Raw genomic sequence first — 26,562 nt, forward strand, 5'->3', positions numbered from 1 at the left:
TTCCTGCTCCTATGATGCTGCTGGGCCTGCTGTGTTCATCCAGCTCTACACCTTGTTATCTCACATCCTAGGAGTGCTTTGTGCAGATCATTCAGCAAGCGGAATAGTTGAGGAGGTTGGTGTCAATTATAAACTAATTGTGCTTAATTGTATGCAGATAGAGCATTAACTGGGAATTCAGGGAAATAGTAAAAATTGAAACAGTGGTGTTGGGTTTGGAAGTGCACGCTTGGAATGTTTGAATGTCTTTTTGGAAAAGGGAGGTGGTGGCCTAGCGGTATTATCACTGGACTGTTAATCCAGAGACCCAGATAATTTCCTGGGGACCTAGATTTGAATCCCAAAAGAGCAGGTGGTGAAATTTGACTTCAATAAATATCTGGAATTAAAAATCTAGTAATGACCATGAATTCATTGGAAAAAACACCTGGCTCACTAAAGATTCGCTCTAGTTCTATCCTTCATTGCCTGACTTTTCAAAATAGCTTGGTTAGGATGTAGAATCTTTGATCTGTTCTGAAGTGGAATCCCTACTGTAGCTGCCTTGGAATGCTGCAAATTCTGCTTTTGGCTATATGCTTTTTTAGTTTCTATTCCTGATGCCAGAATCACTGGATGTAATGCAGTTGCAGTGGATCTGTGGCAAGCAGAAAGTCAATTAATGGATTTTTAAAAACACATGCATGTATTTTATCACAGAAAGAGTGGCAACCCCATTAAAGTATGAATCCAGTTAAATCTCAAAGTCTGAAAGATGATGTGACCAGAGTTACTGCCAAGTTATTCTGATGATGGATAAGTATAATTCTTGCAAAGTAAGTGGAATAAGTGATAGTCCTGGGCTGTCTTGTATTCATCTGACTTTGGGACTGTTTTATTTCACAGGTAAAAGGGATTCGTCAAACGCTTTATTTGGGATCGGCCGGCCTGGGAGTTTCCAGTCACTTTCTGATTGTAAGTTTGTCCGGTGTTTAATTGAATTTAGATCAGAGATTTCAGCTATTCAGACCAATTGGCCCATTTTGAGTTTATTCTGCATGTAAACCTCCTCCCACCCTTTTTAATGTAACCATATCACCACAACCTATCCCTTTCTCCTTTGAATTTATCAAAAGTTTCAAATGAGTTTCTATGCCCATTGCTTCAATCATGCAGTAGTGAGTTCCAAATCACTTGCTGATAATGAAGTTTCTCTTTCTTGGTTTATTGGTGACAATCTTATATTCCTGCCCCTAGTTTTGGTCCCCTCCACAATCAGAAACACTCTACATCTACTGTATCAAACCCTTCCATAACTTTAAAAGCCTCTATCGGGTCAGCCTGGCGAAAATAGAATAAAAAAAGAACTGTGGATGTTAGAGATCTAAAGCAAATAGAAACAGAAATTGCTGGAGAAACTCAGCAGGTCTGGTGGTATCTATGGAGAGAAAACAGAATTAATATTTTGAGTCCAGTGACCTTTGTCAGAACTGAGTCTGAACAGTTTTAAAGCAGGGTCACTCCTGCAGAATGTGGACCCAGCTTGTTCATCCTCTCCTGATTGATCTAATTTCTTCATGTTGTGTAATAATTTCCCCTAATTGCCAACCTTTACTTACGGTTTTGCTACAGTGCTTTCAAAACTCCCTGTAAAATTATTTATAGAATCAACTTCACACACCCTACTGGCCATTCTGATTCTCGGCTCATCACTCCTCTCTTTTGAAGTGAAAGAATTAAAATTGTGTAAAATATTGGTGAGAGTGTGTGTTGGGTTTTTTTTTTAAAGTCTGCTCATCAGAGGGATGACCGCATGCAAAGCAGTAGGTTCATAATTGCTGCTGTCTACACGTGGTCTGTCTAATTTCTGCTGTGCTACCAGGATCGGGTTGTGCAATTCACCCTCTTCCCCCTCTAAAAAGGGAGGAGCAAGAATTGGAGGGAAGGTTGCCATGTGGGCAGAAAGATAGGAAGCCCTTTAGCCATTCCCTCAAGAATCCCTTTTGGGCCCTGTGGGAGCCATCCTTTGAGTGAGTCTTTTTAAAAAATCACTGATGTAATATAAGCCTCATTAACTAGACCAGCCTCTATTGCTGAGCCCTCTACTTGAATCATTGCAGTACATGTGCTCTAGGTGCACCCACATTGCTATTAGGGAGGAAATTCCAGATTTTTGATGCTTCTGTATGTTGTGTGAGACATTTGGAAGGGAACTTGTAGATGGTGGTGTTTGTATAAGTGTTGTCCATGTTATTGTGCATTGGTGGTGTGTAGTATGAATTTTTAAGGTGCTGAATAGGATGCTGATAAAGTGGCTGTACTGAGAATGTCAGATGGACAAGTTTTAATGAAGGAATTGGTCACCTGAGGCAGTGCTCAACATTAGGACAAGGGAAATTAAAAGCAAAGTAAAGATTGCTTTCTGTTAAATTGTCAAGATGTTAATTGCTATTCAATGTTTCTGTGCCAGCTATTGTAGGCTCAACCAACACAAGTTATGCACCGGATCTTCGTAAATCAAAGGCCGATTACAAGGTGGGTGGTATGAATCGATTTAGTCTGTCTTTGTAAAATACTGGCTGAATGCTAAACTGATTATATATATTGTAACCTTGGAATATAAGATGTGGAGGTGCCGTTGTTGGACTGGGGTGGACAAAGTCAGAAATCACACAACATCAGGTTATAGTCTAACAGGTTTATTTGAAATCACAAGCTTTTGGAGTGTAGCCCCTTCGTCAGATGAAGTGAGAGAGAAGCATACAAAACACAGAATTTATGGGCAGAGAGATCAAAAGATCATACAAATTGTGTGAGTGGACCGTCGTAGAATAAGTCCCTGCAGCTGATCAAAAGTGTGAGTAAAGTGTCAACAGCTGAATTACAAGCAAACAGATGACCTATAATGAGGCAGAGAGATAATTACAAAAGATCAAAAATAAGGTGCTGGAGACAAATGAAATGACTGGAATTACATGATAGGTATAAGAGTCTCAAGCCAAGGGTCTAACCAAAGTAGTAAGTAATCCGAAACTGTACAAACTAATTAAGGAGGAGAGATCACAACAATTTCTCAAGGTGATGGTGTCAAAACAGGACAGTAAGGAAGATTTTATAAATACAGAACAGTGTGGTGGGGTCACATTAGCGTGACATGAACCCAAGAACACGATTGAGGCTGTCTTCATGGGTACAGAATTTGGTTATCAGTTTCTATTCGGCAATTCTGCATTGTTGTGCATCTCAAAGGCCACCTTGGAGGACGCTTACCCGAAGATCAGAAGCTGAACGTCCTTGACCGCTGAAGTGTTTCCCGACTGGGAGCTAACAATCCTGTCTGGCGATTGGGACCGCAATTATTTACAATTTACATAGATGATTTGGAGTTGGGGACTAAGTGTGGTGTGTCAAAATTTGCAGATGACACTAAGTTGAGTGGTAGAGTAAAGTGTGCAGAGGGATATAGATAGTCTAAGTGAGTGGGCAAAGGTCTGGCAGATGGAGTACAATGTTGATAAGTGTGAGGTCATCCATTTTGGTAGGAATAACAGCAAAATGGACTATGTTTTAAAGGGTAAAAAATTGCAGCACGCTGCTGGGTGTCCTTGTGCATGAATCGCTAAAAGTAGGATTGCAGGTGCAGCAGGTAATTAAAAAGGCAAATGGAATTTTGTCTGTCATTGCTAGAGGGATGGAGTTTAAAAACAGGGAGGCTATGCTGCAGCTGTACAGGGTCCTGGTGAGGCCACACCTGGAGTACTGTGTGCAGTCTCCTTACTTGAGAAGGGATATACTAGCACTGGAGGGGGTACAGAGGAGATTCACTCGGTTGATTCCAGAGTTGAGAGGGTTGGATTATGAGGAGAGACTGAGTAGGCTGGGATTATACTTACTGGAATTCAGAAGAATGAGGGGAGATCTTATAGAAACATATAAGATTATGGAGGCAGGGAGATTGTTTCCACTAGCAGGTGAAACTAGGACTAGAGGGCATCACCTCAAAATAAAGGGAAGCAGATGTAGGACTGAGGTCAGGAGGAACTTCTTCACCCAAACGGTTGTGAATCTGTGGAATTCCCTGCCCAGTGAAGTGGTTGAAGCTACCTTGCTGAATGTTTTTAAGGCAAGGCTGGATAAATTTTTGAACAGTAAAGGAATTAAGGGTTTTGGTGAGCGGGCGGGTAAGTGGGGCTGAGTCTCAAAAAGATCAGCCATGATCTTATTAAATGGCGGGGCAGGCTCGAGGGGCCAGATGGCCTACTCCTGCTCCTAGTTCTTATGTTCTTATGATTGTTGTGCAGTGTCCATTCATCCATTGTCATAGCATCTGCTTGGTCTCGCTGATATACCATGCCTCGGGGCATCCTTGCCTGCAGCCTGTAAGATAGACAACATTGGCCGAGTCACTTGAGTGGCCGTCGACGTGTGGATGGTGTTCCCAAGCGTGATGGTAATACTCATGTCAATGATCTGACACTTCTTGCAAAAGTTGCCATGGCAGGATTGTGTGGTGTTGTGGTCGATGTTGTCCTGAAAGCTGGGTAGTTTGCTGTGAACAATGGTCTGTTCAAGGTTTGGTGGCTGTTTGAAGACGAGGTGTGGAGGCAAAGGGCTGATCTTGGCGAGATGTTTGTTGTCATCGATGACATGTTGAAGGCTGCAAAGAACATGGTGTAGTCTCTCCGTTCCAGGGAAGTACTGGATGACGAAGGGTAGTCTATCAGCCTTATCCTTGTCTGTCTTCTGAGGAGGTCATTGCGGTTTTCACTGTGGCACGTCGGCACTGGCGAACAATGAGTTGAGCATTGTATCCCGTTCTTATGAGGGCTTCCTTCAAAATCTTTAGGTGTCTGTTGTGTTTCCCCTCATCTGAGCAGATCCTGTGTATGCACAGGGCTTGTCTGTAGCGGGTGGCTTCTTTAATATGTTTAGAGTGGAAGCAGCATCGTGAGGTTATCTGTGGGCTTATAGTAGAGTGAGATACTGAGGTGTCTGTCCTTGATGGAGATTTGTGTCCAAGAATGAGACTGATTCTGAGGAGTAGTCCATGGTAAGTGTGATGGTGGGATGAAACTTGTTGATATCGCTATGTAGCCGCTTCAGTGATTCCTCACCATGAGTCCAAAGGAAGAAAATGTCATTAATGTATCTGGTGTATAGCATTGGTCGGAAGTCCTGCACAGCAAAGAAGTCTTGCTCAAACTTCTGCATGAAATTGTTGACATATTGGGGTGCAGATTTAGTCCCCATGGCTGCCCCGTGTGTCTGGATAAAGAATTGGTTGTTGAAGGTGAAGACGTTGTGGTCGAGGATGAAGCAGATGAGTTTTAGGATGGCGTCTGGAAATTGGCAATCATTGATATTGAGTACTGAGGCTGTTGCAGTGATGCTACCGTTGTGGGGGGGGGGGATGCTGATGTAGAGTGCCGAAATGCCCATTGTGACGAGGAATGTTCCTAGTTTGACTGGTCCATGGGTGCTGAGTTTCTGTAAGAAATCTGTGGTTTCACAACAGAAGCTGGGGATTCCTTGTACAATGGGTTTCAAGATGCCCTCAACATAGCCAGAGAGGTTCTCACACAGGGTCCCATTGCCCGATACAATGGGACGTCTAGGTGTGCTCGCTTTGTGTATCTTCAGAAGGCAGTAGAAGTCTTTTATGTGAGAAGTACACAGGATGAGAGTGCATAGGATACTCTGAAGGTCTGGATCAAAAGTCTTGATCAGTTTGTTCAGTTGACGGGTGTGTTCTTTGGTTGGATTGGCAGGTAGTTGTCTGTAGTGTTCCTGGTTGTTTATTTGTCGGTAAGCTTCTTTGCAGAAGTCCATTCTATTCTGTATGACAATGGCTCCTCCTTTTTCTGCTGGTTTGATGACAATGTTGCAATTGGTCTTGAGAGCACGGATGACATTGCTTTGTTCCTGGGTGACGTTCTGCACTATCTTGTGAGCGTGGCTGATGAATCTGGCATTAACTCATCTCCTGATGCCTTGAGCATACATGTTGAGCCTAGGGCAGAGGCTTTCTGGAGAGGTCCAATTTGACTCTTCTTTGGTCAATGCACCACGGATCTCTCTGTCGACCGATCCAGTTCATTGGTTGTCTCATTGGGCTTGCTGCTGACATCTTGGGGTTTGTGGAAGAATTCCCGGAGCTTCATTTGCCTGATGAATTGTTCTGTGTCTGCCGCCAGACCACTGGGGTCCATTTTGGTAGTGGGGCAGAAAATGAGCCCTCAGCTGGGAACTTCGATTTCGTCTGGTTGAAGGGTGTAGTCAGGCAAGTTGACGATGGATTTTCCTGTGGTGGTACCGGTTTCAACTGTGGTACCAGGGGAGGCTTGGTTACTGCTGATGGTGATGCAAGTCTGTCCAGTTTCTTGTTCTTGGTGTGCATGTAGATGGTGTAGTGCCGTTGCCATGTCTGTTTGGCAGTGTCTTGTTGCTGGTCCGCTGTATCCTGAGTGCAAGCTGACACTATGGGTTCTATCTCGATTTCAAGGTTGCAGTGTTTGCTGTACAAGATGATTGAGGACTGTGCGAGAGGTGTGACTCCACCATTTATAAAATCTTCTTTACTGTGCTGTTTTGACAACATCACCTTGATAAATTGTTATGATCTCTCCTCCTTAATTAGTTTGGACAGCTTTGGATTACTTATTTCTTTGGTTAGACTCTTGGCATGCAACTCTTATTCCCATGTTATCCAGTCATTTGGTTTGTCTGCACCACCACCTTATTTGAAATTTTTTATAATTATCTCTCTGTCTCATTTAATCGGATTATAGGTTATCCCTCTGCTTGTTATTCAGCTGTTGACTCTTTATTCACACCGTCTAACACTTTCGATCACCTGCAGAGACTTATTCTATGACACTCCACTTGCACCATTTGTATGATCTTTTGATCACTTTGCCCATAAATTCTGTGTTTTGTGTGCTTCACTCTGACTTCACCTGACGAAGGGGCTACACTCCAAAAGCTTGTGATTTCAAATAAACCTGTTGGCCTAAACCTGGTGTCGTGTGACTTCTGACTTGGAATAGAAGAAGTAGACAGAGGGGGAGAGCATATCGCCTCTTTAGCCTGTTCTACTGTTCCACAAGATTGTGATTGATCTTCTAAAGTGTTTCAATTCCACTTTGCAATTCACACCTACAGCCCTTAATGTTCATACAATTGTTGATTTCATTCTTAGACGTGCTCATTGACTGTGCATCCATAGTTCTCTGGTGAATTTCAAAGATTCTCAATTATTTAAGTGAAACGATTCCTCTTTAGTGGCCAATTCCTTATTCATACAATATGATCCCCAGTCTGGATTCTCCACGCAGAGGAAACTCAGCACTTGCACTGTGAACTCCCTGAAGAATTTTATATGTTTCAAAGAGAGTAATGATAGGAGTATTTAGGTTAATCTTTTTAAGCAATTTTTAGAGATAGTTGTCACCACTGGAGAACTCGAGATTTATGGCAGCAGCAGACTCTGTCTGGACAACCATACATTAAGGAGCTTAGAATCATGAAAGGTTATGGTACAGAATGAGGCCGTAGCAATAAGAGAAAAAGAGTAGGCCATTTGGACCTTCAGGCCTACCCCAACATTCAATAAGATCATAGCTGAACTGATTCTGGTCTCAGTCCCACTTTCTTGTCTGCACTCCATAACCCTTGCCTCCATTGTCAGTCAAAAATCTATTCATTGGCAATTGTGTTTGCATCACTGAAAAATGAGCCACCCAGTCAACTCCCGTTTTCTAGAATTTGGTCTATAGCCTTGTAGGTTGTGACGTTTAAGGTGCATTTCCAGACACCCCCCAGTGAGTTGAGGGTTTCTGCCTCCACCACCCTTTCAGACAATGAGTTCCAAACTGCTGTCACCTCTCTGTCATCTCTCCTCTAACCTTTTAAAAGAAGTTACTTTAGCATTGTGAACTGAATGGCCTACTTCTGCTCCTGTGTCTGATGTTGTGCACTCTGACTAGATTGTTCTCTCCAACCCTCCCCACCAAAAATCTTGCCAAAAATATTTTTAATTTCTAACAGTTTGGCAGGTCTGTGAGCCATCCTGGAATTTTATCATACGCTAATTGTGTATACAAGGTAGGTGGTGGCTCTAGCAATGTCACTGAACCAGTCAGCCGAAGGCCCTGGCTACAGCTCTGAGTTAAAATCCCATCATGCTAGCTGGTGGAATTTAAAATTCAGATAATATGTTTGGAATTGAAAGTGAGTCTGTTGTGGTGATCCTGACTGTTAACTTGCCATGTCAAAGTAATCTGCTTTATTGGCACAACATTCACAAACAAACACTCCGTCCCCCATTGATGCTCAGTAGCAGCAGTGTGTACCATCTACAAAATGCACTGCACAAGGTCACAGAGGCTTCTTAGATAGCACCTTCAAAACCCATGACCGCTATCATCTAGAAGGATAGGGGCCGCAAATAATGGGAATGCCACCACCTGCAAATTCCCCTCCAAACCACTCACTATCCTTCACAGTTGCTGGGTCAAAATCCTGGAATTTCCTCCCCAACAGCATTGTGGGTACACCTACACTAAATAGATTAACCTGATTGAAAAAAAGAGGCTCACCACTTGCTTTGTCTAGGGCAGCTGGAGACTGCTAGTAAATGCTGGTTCAGCCCACATCCCATGTCTGTGCAGACTCGATGGGCAGAAGGGCCTGTCTGTGTATTTTATGATTCTGAGAGTGAATTAAAAACATAACTCCAATCTGAAACAGATGACAAAAAAGAATTTGATCTTTTTCTGGTGGACAGAGCTAATTGATTATTCAGTCACCCATCTCCTACCACATCCAATGCCACTTGTTCTTCCTTGAAATGTTTTTAGTAGCCTATTTAGACATGTTATGACACACCCCTGGGGCACGTGTCACTTTCCGAACCCGGACTTTCGGGCCCTGAGGCAGGAATGCCACAACAGCCCACATCAGGGTAAAGGTTACAGACACAGTTGGGAGAACGCAAGCCTCCACCAGGAGACTGTAATGGATTTCTATTGCATCGCCAGGCCATTTAGTCCCATCTACAGATCCAGAAGGTCAGCACTTCCAATAAAGCACACCAATGTCCCTGGCAAGGACAGGGATTGAGCCAGTGGCTTTGACATTATTGCCACAATGCTCTAACAAGAGCTTTTTGGATTATTTTTAGTTGATCTGTTTGGGCTTAGTATGTCCTATGCCCTATGGCAGATAGAACTTGACTTTCTGATCCAGAGGTAAGGATGCTACCATTGCATCCTTTCAAAATTATTTTTAATAAACATGTTTGGACAAGTTGCAACACACATCCAGGACAGGTGGGACTTGAACCCAGACTTTCTGGCCATGAGGTAGCAACATGAACACTGCACTACAAGACGCCTTTTGTTCTACCTTTATATTTACACAGTTGCTTATTTGATTAACCCCATTGAGCAGCTTCACCCTTACTATACTGTCACATTCTACTTCCTCTTTAGACATACAAACAAGTTAATGAAAAGTAAACAAAAATAACTTTTTCAGTGTTATGCATCTTATAATCTTCCATATTCCCCTTTATCTAAACCAAAAAATTAAACATATTTAACCATAAAATAACCAAAACAAAACTTTTTCTTCTTTATATTAATATAACCTGTTTACCACCAGACATCCCTCTTCGAGGATGTCTAATAATTCCTTTAAATTTTATCATGAAACATTCTGCTAATTGGTGACCTACATCTACCTGCTTTATTTTGCAAATCACTTTTCTATCTTGCATTTTCTTTATGCTAGCAAGGTGAATCCTCACTTTTATTTAGTCATGCTGTTTCGTCAAATAAACATTATCCCAAAGAGAACGGTTATTAACATAATGGAGGTTGCCTCTTGTATGCAATTTCCTTAGAATACTGGATAAGTATAGCCCTGTATCTATAGCTTCTAATAGCATCAATATTTCAGCAGATAAAGTATTTTCACCAACCTTTTTTTAATCTGCTTGGTTTTCCAGCCCATTTATTATTCCTTCTGGCCAAGAATGACAAATGTAGATGTATTCTAAGTCCTTCTGGAAGATTTTCATGTCAAGTATCTATAAAATGAACTAGAGTTCATACCTTCTGGGTTACCCAAAGCCGGAAATTTGAGTGTGCTTTTTTTTCTGAGCTTAATTTTGTTAATATTTTAGGTTGCTGTTAAGACTTCCTCAATGCAGCCTGTCTCCTCATCATTCTCCTCTCCAGTACATCATAACTAGCATCGATCTAGTCAGAGTGCACAACATAAAACATAGGAGCAGAAGTAGGCCATTCATTTGATCAAGTTTGCTCCGCCATTAAGTGAGATCATGGCTGATCTGATGATCCTCAACTTCACTTTCGTCCCTTTTACTTATGACCCTTGATTCCCTGTGTAAAAATCTGTCTATCTCAGCCTTGCAGGAAAGAATTCCACAGAGTCACCACCCTGTGACAGAAGAAAATCCTTCTCATCTCTGTCTCAAATATGTGACCCTTTATGCTGAGATTATGTCCTCTGGTCTGAAAGTTTCCTATAAGAGGAAACCTCTTTCTGTGTCTATGCTGTCAAGTCCCTGAGAATCTTGTATGTTTTGATAAAGTTGCCTCTAATTCTTCGAACTTCCAATAAGTACAGGCCTAACCCACTCAACCTCTCCTCATAATACAGTTCATTCACACCTGGGATCAGTCTGGTGAACCTTCTCTGGACTGCCTCCAATATCAATATCTCCACTTAAACAAGGGGCCCAAAACAGTTCACAATATTCCAATTGTGGTCTAACTGGAGCCTTGTGCACTTTTAGCAAGACTCCCTACTTCTATACACCATTTCCTTTGAAATATAGACCAATATGCTATTTGCTTCCCCTGTTACCTGCTGCACTTGGATGCTAGTATTTTGTGAACTCCCAAATCTCTCTGTTCTCTAATTTTCTGCAGTAAGTTCCTATTTAAAAAAAAGTTTAACTGTTCAGTAAAACTTCTCAACTGATTGTTTGTTTATTTTCTGGATGCGAATTTGTTTTTCTGAGAGGACCTGGCCCGATTTAATGAGATGTGGTTGTAACAATTTCCATTAAGATGTTGCTCCAAAGTTACTCATAATCTACACTTCATAATATTTAAACCTATATATTTACAGCCCACCTCGCCAACCAAAAGCCTGACTTCCAATCTTAAATTTTTATTTTTCTCTATTGCACAACATTCAAAATCTATAGAATCTCCACACAGAAAATCACCGCCATAGAAATGCCTGCTAGTTTCTGTTTGTGATACTAGTAGAACATAGCTAGATCCGTTTTGACTGAATATGACCAGCTTTCAACAGGGTCTATTTAAGTAAAAGATGCAGGACGTTCACTGCATCATTTAACCTGTAGACATAGTTGTTTAATTTCAATAGCTTCCCCTCAATATCATCTGCTTCTTTAGGTGGTCTCAAAAAAGATTTTGTCCCATCAGGGAGCATGTTTCCTGTGTGTATCAATTTGCATGATGGAACTGACTGTCCCATATCTGGCACCTTTGTGTATATACCAAATTCTTTCCAGCTATATTTTTCCTTCTATTTTGTTTGTAGTCGCTGAAACTTCCTAATCATAACAGCTTCTACTTCTGATTACAGTCTACCCCATGATCCTTGTTCTCATCAAACAATGACAGCTACTTGACTTCCTGTCACTTTTTGTGCCACTGTAAGATCTCCCCCTCCTTTGATCAGAATTCCTTTGTGGATCTTTTCTTAGGTTGATGTCCACTTCCAAGTCCACAGTCAGAACTCATAGTATGATTTCTGTGCTTCCACATTTTTACCTCAATTTTTCTCAATACATGGGTCTTACCTTCTGTCCCTTTTCCTGTACCTTTAGCCAGTGTTTGTATTTCCTTGTGGCTTTCACTGCCCTCTCTGTAGTGGTAGCCTTCCTCTATTCACTGGCCCCTCAGGCATAAATGTGACTTTACTGCCAATTTTAGTAGTTGGCCTCTGGGACAAAAAGAGTCCCGTCCCTCAGAATCACTGTGTCCATCTTCAGTGAATCCTTCATCTGCCATTGTCTGGCCCAACATATGTGTGTGAAGTCCATGGTGCCTAATCACTTTCTGGACTTGTTTAGATTCTACAAGTGTGTAATCAGTCCCAGTCAACTTTGAGGATTGCACCCTAAAAGGTTTTGTTCCCATGTTGTAACATTGCTGTTTTTCATCATTGCCTATGAACTTGCCCAGACTTTTGCACTCTTTCTAACCTCCTTTTGTTCTCTGTTCCCTGGATTAAACTTCATTTCTGATGGTCTTATGCAATTACTTAAAAGTCTCCAAATTTTCTCTAAAATCTGTCTGGATGAATACCATGCTGTCACTGCATGGACGAAATTCAAGCGTTCACCAAAGTGGAACCAATTGTAGTCCCTTCCCAAACCTGTTATTCATTGCCAAAGGAATCTTTTTGATTTGTCCAAAGAAACCAATTGAGAGGGACTGTAACACCCAAACATTTGTAGAAAGTTCTTTGCATGGACTACCCATGCCAGCGTAGCAGATGTTCACTTACAACTTGTTTGGTCTGCTAGAATTTAATGAAATATCTCATCTCTCACTTTGTGATTTCATTCTCACACTTCATCCTGACTAAAGGGATGTTGTGTTGCTGTGTTCATTATCACAATGTTCATATTCTCAGGCATGTCCTTGAATTAATCATTGTCAAGTTTCCCCGTTGTTAGTTAAGAATCTAGCCAGGATACACCTATCCCATTGTCCACGAATACTCTTTTCTCATCACTATATATTGTAGACTGGCTAGGTGTATTTGCCATGTTTATAACATGCAAGATGTAAATATTTTCTTTAACCCGTTGCCACACTTTGTTAAATGGGAGACTTGCCATGGGCCATGGTGGAGTCCCTTTTTGCAGATATCACATTTCTCACTGGTCTCCTCTACAGGTTTAGTTTCCTCATCTTACTGCTGTAACCTTTAATAGACTTTTTAATCCGTGATCTTATGCATGGGCAAATTGCCAGTTTAGCTTTGATAGAAGTAGTCATTCCTCCTTTAAAATCCTATTGTCTGCTGCCAATAACACTGTAATATTTTGATGAGAGACGTGAGATCTTTCACGAAGTATGATGATATCCAGATTGTGAAAATTATAAATGCATTGGGTTGCCAAAATTAATCTTGTTGTGTTCTATTGCAAGTTTCATTTGAGCTCTTTTCCTATACTGCCTGCTCAACAATATAGTTATTTCACTTGATACCATGTCTATGTTGATAAAACAGTTAACCACAGCTATTTCACAGGGAATCACCTCTCTTCTGAGTGACTAAAGCATGTTGTCAAAGCCCAAACCTGAAGCAACCAGAGCTCTCAAATGCCTTAAAGTTCCTTCAGTCTTTATTATTTGGAGTCTAAGTAACAATTTAAGCAATCATTCCACATGCTATGAATATACATCGACTGCCCAAAACCACATCTTTGAATGAGTCCATGATTAAAACCTTAATTACTGGATTGAATGAGGCTCCTTGTAACAATTCTGTCTGCCTGGTCAGTATCACCACCTTCTCGTTACAAATCTTCTGTGTCCTGCATAATTTCAAAAAATTTATTGTTCCATTTAGGATTAATTCATCACATAATAGTATTTTTAGTCATATAAAAGACACCTGTTGACTATCTCTGGACATTCCTGGAGTTTATTCTGTTGTTATAGTTCCTCCATTCCTGCTGATTTAATACAATTGCTAAATGTATGTCTGTCCTCACTCCTTTTAGTTAAGATTCTCCTTTCATATAGGTGATTGTGGTCTGTAACTGACAGTGAGGAATTGCTGCCATCATTGAATCCTTGTATAAAAGTAAATTCCCAGAATTTACTTTAAAGCTTCAGACGTTTGCTCCAAAAGCATGCTTCTTTCTGAAAATCTGATCCCAATAATGTTAGAAATCTGTCCATGTCCAACACTTTAGCATGGCCAATAATTTAAAGAAAACACTGAGATCAGGATTTCCATATACAATTTTTCAAATTTGTACATTGTTTCTTAAATTCCATTACATATTCTTCTATGGAACAACAGTTCAGCTTTCCAAATTTATTGGCTTGAACATGTCTCATATGCATTTAACAGACTATCTTTCTTATACATTTTGCCCATAAATGTTAATAGATTATCCAAACCTTCCTCGGCGTCCAATTTTTCAACTTTACATGTGATGATGCTTCTAGTAGGAGGTGACAGTGCCAAGTCTGTTCTTTGTTTTTCCTTTGATAAGGCAGTATTCAGTATCTGTATTATTTTCATTTTTTTCACAATAATCACATTCAGCTTCATGAAACAGTGCTGGAAATTGTATCCTGACACCTTTTGACCATTCTTCTTAAAAATAAGTCAAATTATAACCTCCTGTTGAAGAAGATAGAACAGGACTGCACAGGAATTGGACCTTTAACCCACCATGGCTTTGTGATTCTACTTGCCAAGGACATTTCATGGCCCCCTTTAGCTTTGCTAATTCATTGTTTAAGATTTTTGCTGCCTCCTTTGTATTCCTGAAGAGCCTTGTCTGATTTCAGTTTCTTAAACCTTACATATGTTGCCTTTCTCTTTTTGACTAAACTTTCAATATCTCTTGTCACTCAGGATTCCCAAATTTTGCCATCCCTATCTTTCATCCTCACAGAAACTTGCTGGTCCTGAACTCAGATCAACTGGCCTTTAAAAGACTCCTATGTGTCCAACGTAGATTTACCCTCAAATGACTGCTCCCAATCTAATTTCTCCATTTCCTGTCTGATACTAATGTAATTAGTCTTCCTCCAATTTAGAACTTTTATTGAGGGCCGTCTTATTCTTATCCAAAGTAAGAATTATGACTCAAGAGGATACAAAGATCTTTGTCTCAGAATTTCAGTTAAAAATAAAACTCCTAATTCTCAATCTTCACCTTTGGGCACCCATCTACTGCTACCAATGTTAACTTGGATCCAACTCTGTTTCAGGAATAGAACTCAAGATGCCTTTATGGATAGAATTTATTGACCATCGGTTACCCAGCTTCTACTGCACTTAGTACCACCTGTTCCCTTTTCTCCCCACTCCAGCCAATCTACCTTAAAAAAAAATCACATTCAGTATATCAGTTAAGATACGATATGGTATACATCTGCAGCAGGTGGGACCTGAACCTAGACTTTCTGGCTGAGAGATAAGGAGAGGTAAGGCACCACAAGAATCCCCTTATCCTCCTTTATATTTACATCTTCAATCAATTAATTAACCCCAGCCAACAGCATTAACCTTTGTGAGACTGACATTGACAACTATCATCGATTATTATATAAACCCATTAGGTTTTCTAATGTCCATTAGGGAACAAAATCTGCTGTTGTTACGTGGGCTGCCTATCTGTGTCGTTAGATGTACAGAATCACAACTGATACGGTGCAAAAAAGGCCATTCAGCCCATCATTCCTGCATCAGTTCTATACCAAGTGCCAATCTCCTGCCTTTTCTCCAGATGCCTGCACACCATTTCTATCCAGATAGTCATCTAGTGCCCTATTGAATGCCTCAATTGAACCTGCCTCCCTCACATTTCCAGGGAGTGCATTCCATAACTTTACTCACCATGAGAAAAAGTATTCTCCCGCTCTTTTCTCTCCAGCCCAGTCATGATTTTGAAAACCTCTTTGAAATCTTTTCTCTATGGAGAACATGCTGGCTTTCATTGGTTGCAGCATTGAGTATAGGAGTTGGAACGTTATGTTACAGTTGTACAAGTCGTTGGTGAGGCCGCACTTGGAATATTGTGTAAATTTTGGTCATCCTGTTATAGGAAAGACATAGTTAAACTGGGAAATGTGCAAAGAAGATTTACGAGGTGTTTGGACAGGATAGGACTTTATTCCTTGGAACATAGGAGAATGAAGGGTGACATTATTGAGGCGTATAAAATCATGAGGGGCATAGATAGGATGAATGCATATAGTCTTTTTCCCAGGGATGGGGAATTGAAAACTAGAGAGCAGAGGTTTAAGGTGAGAGGGGATACATTTAAGAAGAACCTGAGGGGCAACTTCTTCACACAGAGAGTGGTGTGTGTATATAGGATGGGCTGCCAGAGAAAGTGGTTGAGGCAGGTACATAGATGGGATGGGTTTAGAGGGATATGGACCAAATGCGGGCAATTGGAACTAGCTGAGTGGGCACCATGATCAGCAGCGACCAGTTTTGGCCAAAGGGCCTGTTTCCATGCTGTAGTACTGTATGACTCTATTACAGTCCCACCTTCTTCAATCTATCCCCATACTGAAGTAATGTGGTTGTCTCTTTAAGTAAAAACGAAAAGAATTGCGGATGCTGAAAATCAGAGACAAAATTAGAAATTGCTGGAAAAGTTCAGGAGGTCTGGCAGCATCTGTGGAGAGAAATCAGAGTTAATGTTTCAGGTCGAGTGACCCTTCCTCAGAACTAATTTCTGATTTCTCTCCACAGATGCTGCCAGACCTGTCGACCCTTACCAGCAATTTCTATTTTTGTCTCTTTTAACTGTTCTCTGAAGTGATCTTACAATCCATTCAGTTAAAAAGCATTTATGGATCGACAACAAATGCTGGCCTACATCCCATGAAAGAATAATATAAATGTGCTGTATAACTCCAAGGTGAAGATCTGGGGAGGGATAACTCTTTTCTCTGCAATATTACAGAAAGCAGTGCCCAGATATTGCAATGAAAAATGATGATTATATATACTTTATTTCATTGAATATATTAAGGCTAAAAATAGCAGACAGCTATGTGGGAATATGCTTTTATTCACGTATGTTGCTCTTTAAGAACCTCTCTTTTTCTTAAATGAATGTTGCTTAATGGGAGATTTGCAGTGTGCTGATTGATTACTTGTCCAGTAACAAACACCTGAACTAACGATCCAGAGCACTAATCCCTCCATGTCAACTGGGAATGTGAATTCAGTTCATTGACAAAATATGGAATAAGAAGCTATTCTACACACAATGTAGTGCAGCAGTTCGATAAGACAGCTCACCACCATCTCCAGGGTAATTAGGGATGGGCAATAAATGCTGGCCCTCCTAGAGATATTCACAGCCTGTGAATGAATAATGAAAGATTTGACATTGAATGAGTTGGCTGTGAACTAGTTATGTTCTTGTGAAGCTTGTTCAGTTTTTATTCTGACTGGTGATTCACCTTGCGTTTCCTGCTTTCTCTTCACAGGACATTTCATTTGATTGGAGTCCACTGGAGACAGTTAGACAGATGCAGAAAGGCAGGGTATGGTGAAATACTGACAAAGATATTTTTGCACTCTACTCTACTCTTCTCTTTGTGATACAGTGTTACTGACACCAAGCACTTCCCACTCCCTTTCCCCAGTGTCATTATAAACATACCCCACCCATGGCCAAGATATTCCTGTAGAAGTCATGAAAAATTGCCTGGGTATGTCTTGATGTCAGAAAGCAGGACTTTCAAACCCAGCCAATTACTACCACAATCAGCTCACTCTCAATAGTTAGTAAAGTTATAGAAGTGGTCATGAACAGTGCTATCAAGTAGCACTGGCTGACTACAACCTGCTCACTGAGACTCCATTTGGATTCCGCCAGGTCCACCTAACTCCTGACCTCATTACAGTCTTGGTACAAAGATAGACAAAAGAGATGAGCTCCAGAGGTGAGATGAGAATGATTACCTTTGACATGAAAGTCCTAGTTGACAGACAGCGACATCAATGGGAATCAGGCAAATCTCCCATTGGTTTGAGTCATACCTTCCACGAAATGAGATGGTTGTGGTTGTTGGAGGTGAGTCACTTCAGCTACCAGACTTCTCTGCAGGAGTTCCTCAGGATCATGTCCTTGACCCAGCAGTCTTCAGCTGCTTCGTCAATGACCTTCCCTTCACAATGTTCAGCACCATTCACAACTTCTCAGGTACTAAAGCAGTCCATGTCCAAATGTAAGACCAGGCGTGTATCCAGGTTTGGACTGACAAATGGCAAGTAACATGCATGCTACACAAGTACCAGACAATGAATGTTTGTTTCTAACAAGAGGGAATCTAACCATTCAAAGGCATTATCATTGCTGCATCCCTACAGTGAACATCCTGGAGGTAGCCATGGACCATAAGCAACAATACTAGCCAAATAAATATTGTGCTACAAGAGCAGGTCAGAGTCTAGGAATTGTCCAGTGAGTGACTAATCTCCTGACTCTCTAAAATCTGTCTACCATCTGCAAGGCATGAGTGAGGAGTGTGATGAAATATTCCCCATTTGCCTGGACGGTTGCAGTGCTAACAACACTGAAGAAGCTTGAGACCATCCTGGGCAAAGCAGCCTGCTTGATTGACATTGCATCCACAAACATTTACTCCCTCCACCATCAACACTCAGTAGCAACAGTGTGTACTGTCTACAAGATGCAACACAGGGATTCACCAAGCCTCCTTTAACAACATTGTCCAAATCCATGACTGCTATCATTTAGAAGAATAAGGGCAGCAGATACATGGGAATAGCACCCCCCTCTGCAAGTTTCCCTCCAAGCCACTTGTTCCTGGCTTGTTTATTGGAACAGCTGACACTGTTCCATCATAGTTGCTGGGTCAAAATCCTGGAATTTCCTTCCTAATGCCATTGTGGGTCTAGCTACAGCACATAGACTGCAGCAGTTCAAGAAGACAGCTCACCACCGCCTTCTCAAGGGCAACTAGGCATGGCCAATAAGTGCTGGCTGGGCAACAAGTGCTGGCCAGCCAATTTCATCCACATCCCAAGAGCGAATATTAAAAAAAGTGTAAGTATGCTGTGTGCCTACAGAAAGCATTCTTTTCAAGTGGGATTTCAGGGTGGATGGAATAGTAGGCTAGGGTGGGCAGCATGATAGCTAAGACTGGCCAACATTCACAGATGATTTTGTTCCTGTGATCGTTGTCAGATCATTTCATTCTCGCTTCATCTCCAGAACTATGACCAATTGTAGTGAACCAGTTGCTGTGTCTGGCTGAAGCAGACAGTCAGCCCCTGTGACCGCAATAGGTTGTGACCTGAAACATTGAAAACAGAGTATTTAAATTGGATGGAGAAAGATTAATCTAAATTAAATGTAGCTGCCCTCTTTCTCTCTCAGACATTTACACACACCAATGTACACTGTTTCTATCTTTTTACAACCAGCATTTATTCTTGCTGATTGTGTATCAATTTGTTTTTCAGATGTACTCTTTGGAAAGGTTTCGCTCCTTGAATGACAAACTACATCTCATGGATGAAGCTGTTCGTACACACGATGGAAATGTCATTACTGCAGTGAGTACTCATTGGAAACTGCACTTGGTTTATCACTTCTGATGCTGAATACAGTGTGAATCTCAGTCTGATGGAGAGTAGTGAGAGCAAAAGGGATATTTCAGCCTGACTGAGACATTTAAACCTTTGTCTTTCACTCTCTCTCTCGCGCTCTCCCCCACCCTCCTTTCAGATGTTCCTTAAAGCTAACCAGTTTGGCCCAACTTTCTGTTCTCTGTTTATCTGTTTAAGACCTCTTTGGTGGCTGGTTCTAAAATGTTGTTTCTGGGTAGCAATGGCCTAGTGGTATTATCGCCAGACCAATAATCCAGAAAACTCAGCTACTGTCCTGGGCACCCAGGTTCGAATCCCACCATGGCACATGGTGGAATTTGAATTCAACAAAAAAAAATCTGGAAATAAGTATCTACTCACTAGCATGAAATTGTTGCTGATTGTTGGTAAAACGCATCTGGTTCACTAATGCCCCTCAGGGAAGGAAATCTGCCATCCTCACCTGGCCTGGCCTGGCCTACACGTGACACTGGACCACAACAATGTGGTTGACTCGCAATTGCCTTCTGAAATAGCCTAGCAAGCTATTCAGTTGTACCAATCGCTTAAAAGTCTCAAAGAAATGAAAACAGATGGATCATCTGGCATCAACCGAGGCACTGGAAAAGACAAAGCTCTGTCAACCCTGCAAAGTCCACCTCACTAACATCTGGGGGCTAGTACCAAAATTGGGAGAGCTGTCTCACAGACTAGTCAAGCAACAGCCTGACATCATCATACTAACGGAATCATGCCTTACAGACAATGCCCCAGACACTACCATCACCATCCCTGGATATGTCCAGTCCCACTGACGGGAGAGACGCAGCAGAGGTGGTGGCATAGTAGGATATAGTCAAGAGGGTGTTGCTCTAGAAGTCCACAACATTGACTCTGGGCCCCATGAAATCTCATGGGCAAGGAAACTTCTTGCTGATTACCACATACCTTCTGCCCTCAGCCGATAAATCAGTGCTCCTCCATGTTGAACAACACTTGGAGGAAGCACTAAGATGGCAAGTGTACTCTAGGTGGGGGGATTTCAATGTCCACCACCAAGACCAGCTTGGCAGCAGCACTGCTGATCAAGCTGATGGAATCCTAAAGGACAGAGCTGCTAGACTAGATCTGCAGCAGGTGGTGACGGAACCAACAAGAGGGTAAAGTCTACTTGACCTCATCCTTGCCGATCTGCCAGCTGCAATTGCATCTGTCCATGACAGTATCGGTGACAGAAGTAATGCCACCCCAATAAACCGAGGCAAATAAATAACAAGCGGAACAGAACACCAGCTTCACTGGAGGCACACTGACGATGTTACCTAGCAGGGTGACGAAACGTCTGCAGTCAAACAAACTGGCTCGGCAACCTCGTCTACCATCCAAGCTACAAATCTTCTCAAAAACTTTAAATGCTTTACAGTGTTAAAGGTGCATTTTACATACAAGCAAGTTGTTGCTGCTGTGCATTCCAAGACAAAGCAAGATCTCACAGAAAGGTGTGACTGTCAGTGCGTGTTTGGCTCTGTGCAGCAATGGTGACAAAATCTGATTTCCTTAAATGTGTACCTCCACTCACTTGGATCTGCTGTAGCGAATGCATAATCAGAGACTGACCACCCAACAAATTCTCAGCCAGGCCAAAAACAAAACAATAGCAAAGAGTTATTATGAGAAAAAATTGGTGGCTAACTTAAAGGGAAATCTCAATGCCTCTATAAGCACGTAAACAGTAAATGTGTGGTAAAAGGAAGATGAGGGCCAATTAGGGACCAAAAAGAGGATTTACTCACTGAGGCCAGAGGCATGCCTGAGGTGTGAATTAATGCTTTACATCTGTTTTTTAACTGCACGGCAGTGCAATGATGACAGGCCATGATGACAGAGTGCAACTGGATTAATGTGCTGGAAATCAAGCCCCACTATTCCAAGGGTCAGCACAAAATGTAAAGATCTTAACATAAGTTTGCAAAGTTCCCAATGGGTTGATAGAAAGCACAGATCAGCTTTCGTTCTTAACAATTGCTGTTTATTGCAAATAATTATACGCTAGCTACAGGTAAACAGTTATAAACCGTCAGCATACAACACTACAAATCAGAATTCTAAACCCCTTATAAACTGCCCCTTTATACGCACACAGACAAACAGACAGGAAAAAATAGATGATGGGCAGAGGAATACTGGGAGGCAGTTCAATGTTCCTATTCACAGGTTCTGCGATGATCCTTATGATTATTCTTCTGGCCAACACATTGCTATCCAGTTGTCTGTCTCTGGATGCTCCCACTGGCTTGCAAAAAGATATAAGATAGCTGGTTAATTTATAAAATATGAAAAATAAAATAATTAATCAGTTAAATGTCACAGCTTACAACAACTGCTGAAGGAAAGATAAACTGGCTTTCTTCAGGTTTAAAGTGGATTTTGGCTGCAGAGAACAGAGAGACAGCTCTTGTGCTGGTGGAGATCAAATCATTTCTCTCTGTTTCTTGTCCACAGCCCTGAGCTGTTCAGTTACCTGCTAAACAATTGTATGGTTACTGGCAGCAAAAGGCCATTGTTATCAGTAACTAATCACTAGTCCATACACCAATCTTAGTGCCACCCAGCTGCATCTATACACAGCCACTGGGCTCCAGTTTGTCTACAACCTAAACGTAAATTACTGCTAAGTAAAAATCGAAAGAACTGCGGATGCTGTAAATCAGGAACAAAATCAGAAGTTGCTGGAAAAGCTTAGCAGGTCTGGCAGCATCTGTGAAAAAAATATCAGAGTTAACGTTTTCGGTCCGGTAACCCTTCCTCAGAACTGTTCCACCATGGCGTGGGGGTATCTATTGCAATGATCCATTAGTTTGACAACTAGTATTTGCAATGCCAATGAACTAAAGAACTTATATAACCATATTTCAGTTTGGAAGTTGGAGTTTAAGCAGACAAAGAATGTAAACTAGTGAGCAACTTATAATACAAGTTGTCCCCTAAATGTAATATTTTGAAGCTGAGTGGGATAATTATATGCTCATCCAACCTTATTATTTTAATGATTTGCTTACAGATGAGAGAAGAGCTTGTTATCTGATTTTAATGTTATTGTTTTAGCGTTGATACGTACAAAATCTTTCTTAAATTTTATCTTATAGGTTTTGATCTTCTTGAAAAAATCATTAAGCAAAGGTAATTTATATTTGTATAACTTTCATGTTTGTAGCAACTAGGGAGCAGTATTGAGAACAATAAATTTATATCAGCAAGCTATCATTCACTTCTGGTGGCTTAGCAACTGGGCTTATACACACCAGTAACATTCCGCATTCAATCATAACTTTGTGTGGACTTACATGATGTCATCCCTGAGACAGCAGGAATAGGAGAGTGACAATTGGTTTCAAGGTTTGTGTGTTTCTTAGGGAGGGGCAGAGGTGTTTAGGCTGAGGCTGGTTAGGATGCCTGAACTTCCAACTGTCCAGTCACCTTTGTCATGCAAAGACAGATGAGCAGTGTGCCCTCCACAGTCCAAACATCCTACTGAAATTCACTCTTGCAGTTCGTAGATGAAAAATAGGAACAGGAGGAGTCCTTTTGGCCCCCCTCTTGAACTTGTTCCACCTCGCAATGGAATCATGGCTGCTCTTGGGTAAGCAAGGAAGTTTAACAAATGGCTTTCACTCCCCAATACAGTAGTGGTGAATTTACTCCACTTGTCATTCTGAGCATCTTGCAGCCTATGAGTCCAGTTGCCATATTGCGGATACTGTCAGTGTTTGTTCCTTTTTCCTCTCCACAGATGCCACCCAACTGGCTAAACATTTTCAGCGTTTTCAGCTCAGATTTACAACATTTGTAATATTTTGCCTTTTGTCACTTTATTGAGTTGTGGGCAATTAGTCCACTGGTATTTGCTAAATGATTGCCGAAATGTCTTTCCTGTAGCCTTTCTTTCACTGTTTTGCAAAGCTGTTTATTTGTAGCCTATTGTGTTGATGAACTGATTGTCTAAACCAGGGTTTCCCAAACTGTTGGTCACAACCCCATAAGTAATTGATGTCACACGTTCTCCCATCTCCAAGGCAGCAATGCAGAATTTGTGATGTGGAGACTCTGGTAGGACAACTCTGGAATTGGCACTAAGTCCCCATGACACAAGTGTGCACGTGTTTCTTTTTCATGTCATGATTTGTTAAGGATCTTAAGGATCCTATCAAATTGAAAGAAAAATAAACATTTCTGATGAAGGGTCTAGGCCCGAAACGTCAGCCTTCCTGCTCCTATTTTGCTGCTTGGCCTGCTGTGTTCATCCAGCTCTACACCTTGTTGTCTCGGATTTTCCAGCATCTGCAGTTCCTACTATCTCTGATACAATTTTAACCCCACTGCGAAGCCTCTTCTAAGGATGCCTGCATTTCTGATGAAGGGTCTAGGCCCGAAACGTCAGCCTTCCTGCTCCTGTGATGCTGCTTGACCTGCTGTGTTCATCCAGCTCTACACCTTGTTGTCTTGGATTTTCCAGCATCTGCAGTTCCTACTATCTCTGATGCAATGTGACAAAGATTAGCGGTAAACCAGGGGATTCAATAAGCTTTAAAATCCAACAAGAGATGTCAAATTAAGTAAATAAACAAGGGCAGGACTTATATAATTAAAAGTGGGGCCTTGGGTAGTGTTGTAGAACAGAGCGACCTAGGGGTTCAGGTATATTACACGTTGAAGTTTACGTCACGTATAAATGGGGTGGTTAAAAAGATGTTTAGTTGTCAACTCTCAACTGAGAACTCTTTTTCCCTGTTTGCAATAGTCTGTTCCCATTCTCCCTAACTTCCCTCACAAGAATCTGGTGTTCTTAAAATCCTAGCCCTATCAGGGCCACCCCCCCAAATCCCGCCCACCTCATGTGACACAGAAAGTGGTTGAGGCCAAAACATTTAATGTTTTCAAGAAGGACTTTGATATGGTTCTTAGGCTAAAAGGGTCAAAGGGAATGGGAAAGAAAGCAGCAACAGGATACTGAGGTGGCTGATCAGCCATGATCATATTGAATGGTGGAACAGGCTCAAAGGGCCTATTCCTGTTCCTATTTTCTATGTTTCAATTTTTGATAGAGGTTGAGCGAATATTTCATGCAAATAATATTCTCTTTCCTAATTAATTACCTCTGATTCTTAACCTTAAATTCAGGACTCTTTCATGTAGTTGTTTGAGGATGTGGTTTGGTCAGCGTTTATTGGTATTACTAACTGCCCTGGAGAACGGGGTGCTGAGCTGCCTTGTGTGCCGTCTTAAGCCACAGTGCTTTTAGGAAGGGAGCTCCAGGATTTTAAGCCAGCAACCTTCATCATCAATCTTTTCCAAGCCAGTATCTCCAATCATGTCATCAGATTCTCACAGGGAAATGTCTACTTTGCAATCAGTTTGTAATGCTGCAATGCTCCATTACTGAAGTTAATCAGCAGTGTTGTTAACACTCGTGATAATTGCTGTTCTTGCTTCCTCCACACAATGGTACTATTATAAGCTAAAATGGATCTTATATTGCAAGTTTTTGCTTTACCCATAGGTGGTGCTGTCAGTTCTCTGAAAAAGCATAATTAAGGCATCAGGCTGGAGTTTTACCGAGGTGATTTCCAGTGTGAATCACCCAAAATTGATCAAACCGACATTAAGCGTCAACACAACAGTTTTCATTTACAGTCACTTGTAAGGATGAGAGTGTCAGTGGAGCGGGACTGGTTGGGCTTGTGGGAGACGAAGAAGCGGAGGGCTTTTAGGCCATCTTTTACATAGTGCCATTAAAGTAATGAAGCATCTCAATCCTTAGGTAACAGAAACTTAATTGGCACTGAGCAATACTGGCACTTCCTTAAGCTTAAGATTCCCTAAAACTTTAATACTGGTTTAAAGAAATTTTAGATGGAAATCAGCCCCTCCCACAAACTGGCTACCCCAGATTGAATTAATTGACCTTGTGAGTTTTCAATAATCTCTCATTTTGCTGGCCTTCAAGGTGATTCTTAATTTTAATTTTTTTGTGCAAGAGCACAGATAAGCAGATTTTAAAAAAGCTTTTAAGTATTAAATATGTATTTAGTTTATTTTGAAACTATTTGCATTACACTAATGAAACTAGAAAGTGGCTCTGCATAGCTTTTTTATACGAATTTCAGTTCTTTAAAATCAGGCTACTTGCAGGTGGTGGAACGAAAATGCTTATATTTGGTAATAAACCTATTTTCAGTTATATGAATAAAACAGCACTAGATTATCACTTCTAACTACTTTTTATATTTTTTTTGATGCAAGAAAAGGTATAACATTTCGAAGGGCTGTCCAATTGCGTTGATTCATGGACAATTTTCCAAATAGACAGAGGAGTTTGAGTAAATCTTGAACATATCTGCAGTATTTATCGTATAATTTTGAGAGCAATTTGCACCCAAAGTGGAAACTGTAGAGTTCAAGAATAAATGTACTTAACACCCAGGAAACTGTTTTGCACAGGCATGATGGCTAAATAGATTCTTGTGCTGTATCATCCTTTGAGAGAGACTTGAGATATTGAGAAATTTTTCAATTGACATGGGGAAGGCGGAGTAGAAACATAGAGGTTATTAAAATTCTGAAAGGTTTATGATGAAGCAAATAAGGAAATACTTAAGGACAGAAGCCAGGGGTGGTTTGTTTTTGGAGGGAATTATTGAAGTGTGAAATATGTTACCACAGGGTGTGGTTGAATCAGAGATCCGCTCATCTTTTTAAAAGAAAATTGAATAAATATTTTAAGATATAATGGGATAAATTCAAAACAAAGGAATTAGATTTTGTGTTGCTGTCACAAGAAGCTTGTATAGGCACATTGCGTTGATTGGCATCCTCCTGTGCAGCAGACTTCTCATATAATCTCTCTCAGGTGGTTGAATCAGACTCAGTTAAAAGACATGTTCACTACAAGAGTGTGGGTGGAAGCAGAATTTTCAGTCATGTTTAAAAGGGGAGATGAATAAATATTTGAAAAGAGGCAAAATGGAAAAGGATTGGTGGAAAGTGGAGAGGAACGGATGACATGGATAGCTCTTTTAGAAAGTTGGCAACTCTGATGGGCCTAATGACCTCTTTCATGCTGTGACATTTTGTGGTTTCACATCTAACACAAAGGAAATTGATTAATATGTATTTTAAAGGTTG

At 41.1% G+C, this 26,562-nt stretch overlaps 1 protein-coding gene across 4 annotated transcripts in view; it reads left to right on the plus strand.

Moving 5' to 3' along the window:
* vipas39 (VPS33B interacting protein, apical-basolateral polarity regulator, spe-39 homolog) overlaps positions 1–26,562 on the plus strand; it is a 57,441-nt gene that overhangs the window by 8,733 nt on the left and 22,146 nt on the right. For all 4 annotated transcript variants that reach the window (XM_048599819.1, XM_048599817.1, XM_048599818.1 and 1 more), the window contains exons 5-9: positions 886–954; positions 2,450–2,514; positions 17,250–17,306; positions 19,255–19,347; positions 22,527–22,560. In XM_048599819.1, coding sequence (XP_048455776.1) covers positions 886–954; positions 2,450–2,514; positions 17,250–17,306; positions 19,255–19,347; positions 22,527–22,560 — 318 coding nt within the window. The remainder of the gene's footprint in view (positions 1–885; positions 955–2,449; positions 2,515–17,249; positions 17,307–19,254; positions 19,348–22,526; positions 22,561–26,562) is intronic.

Source organism: Rhincodon typus, chromosome 8 (genome assembly GCF_021869965.1).
Source record: "Rhincodon typus isolate 14 chromosome 8, sRhiTyp1.1, whole genome shotgun sequence".
In the NCBI taxonomy this organism is placed as follows: Eukaryota; Metazoa; Chordata; class Chondrichthyes; order Orectolobiformes; family Rhincodontidae; genus Rhincodon; species Rhincodon typus.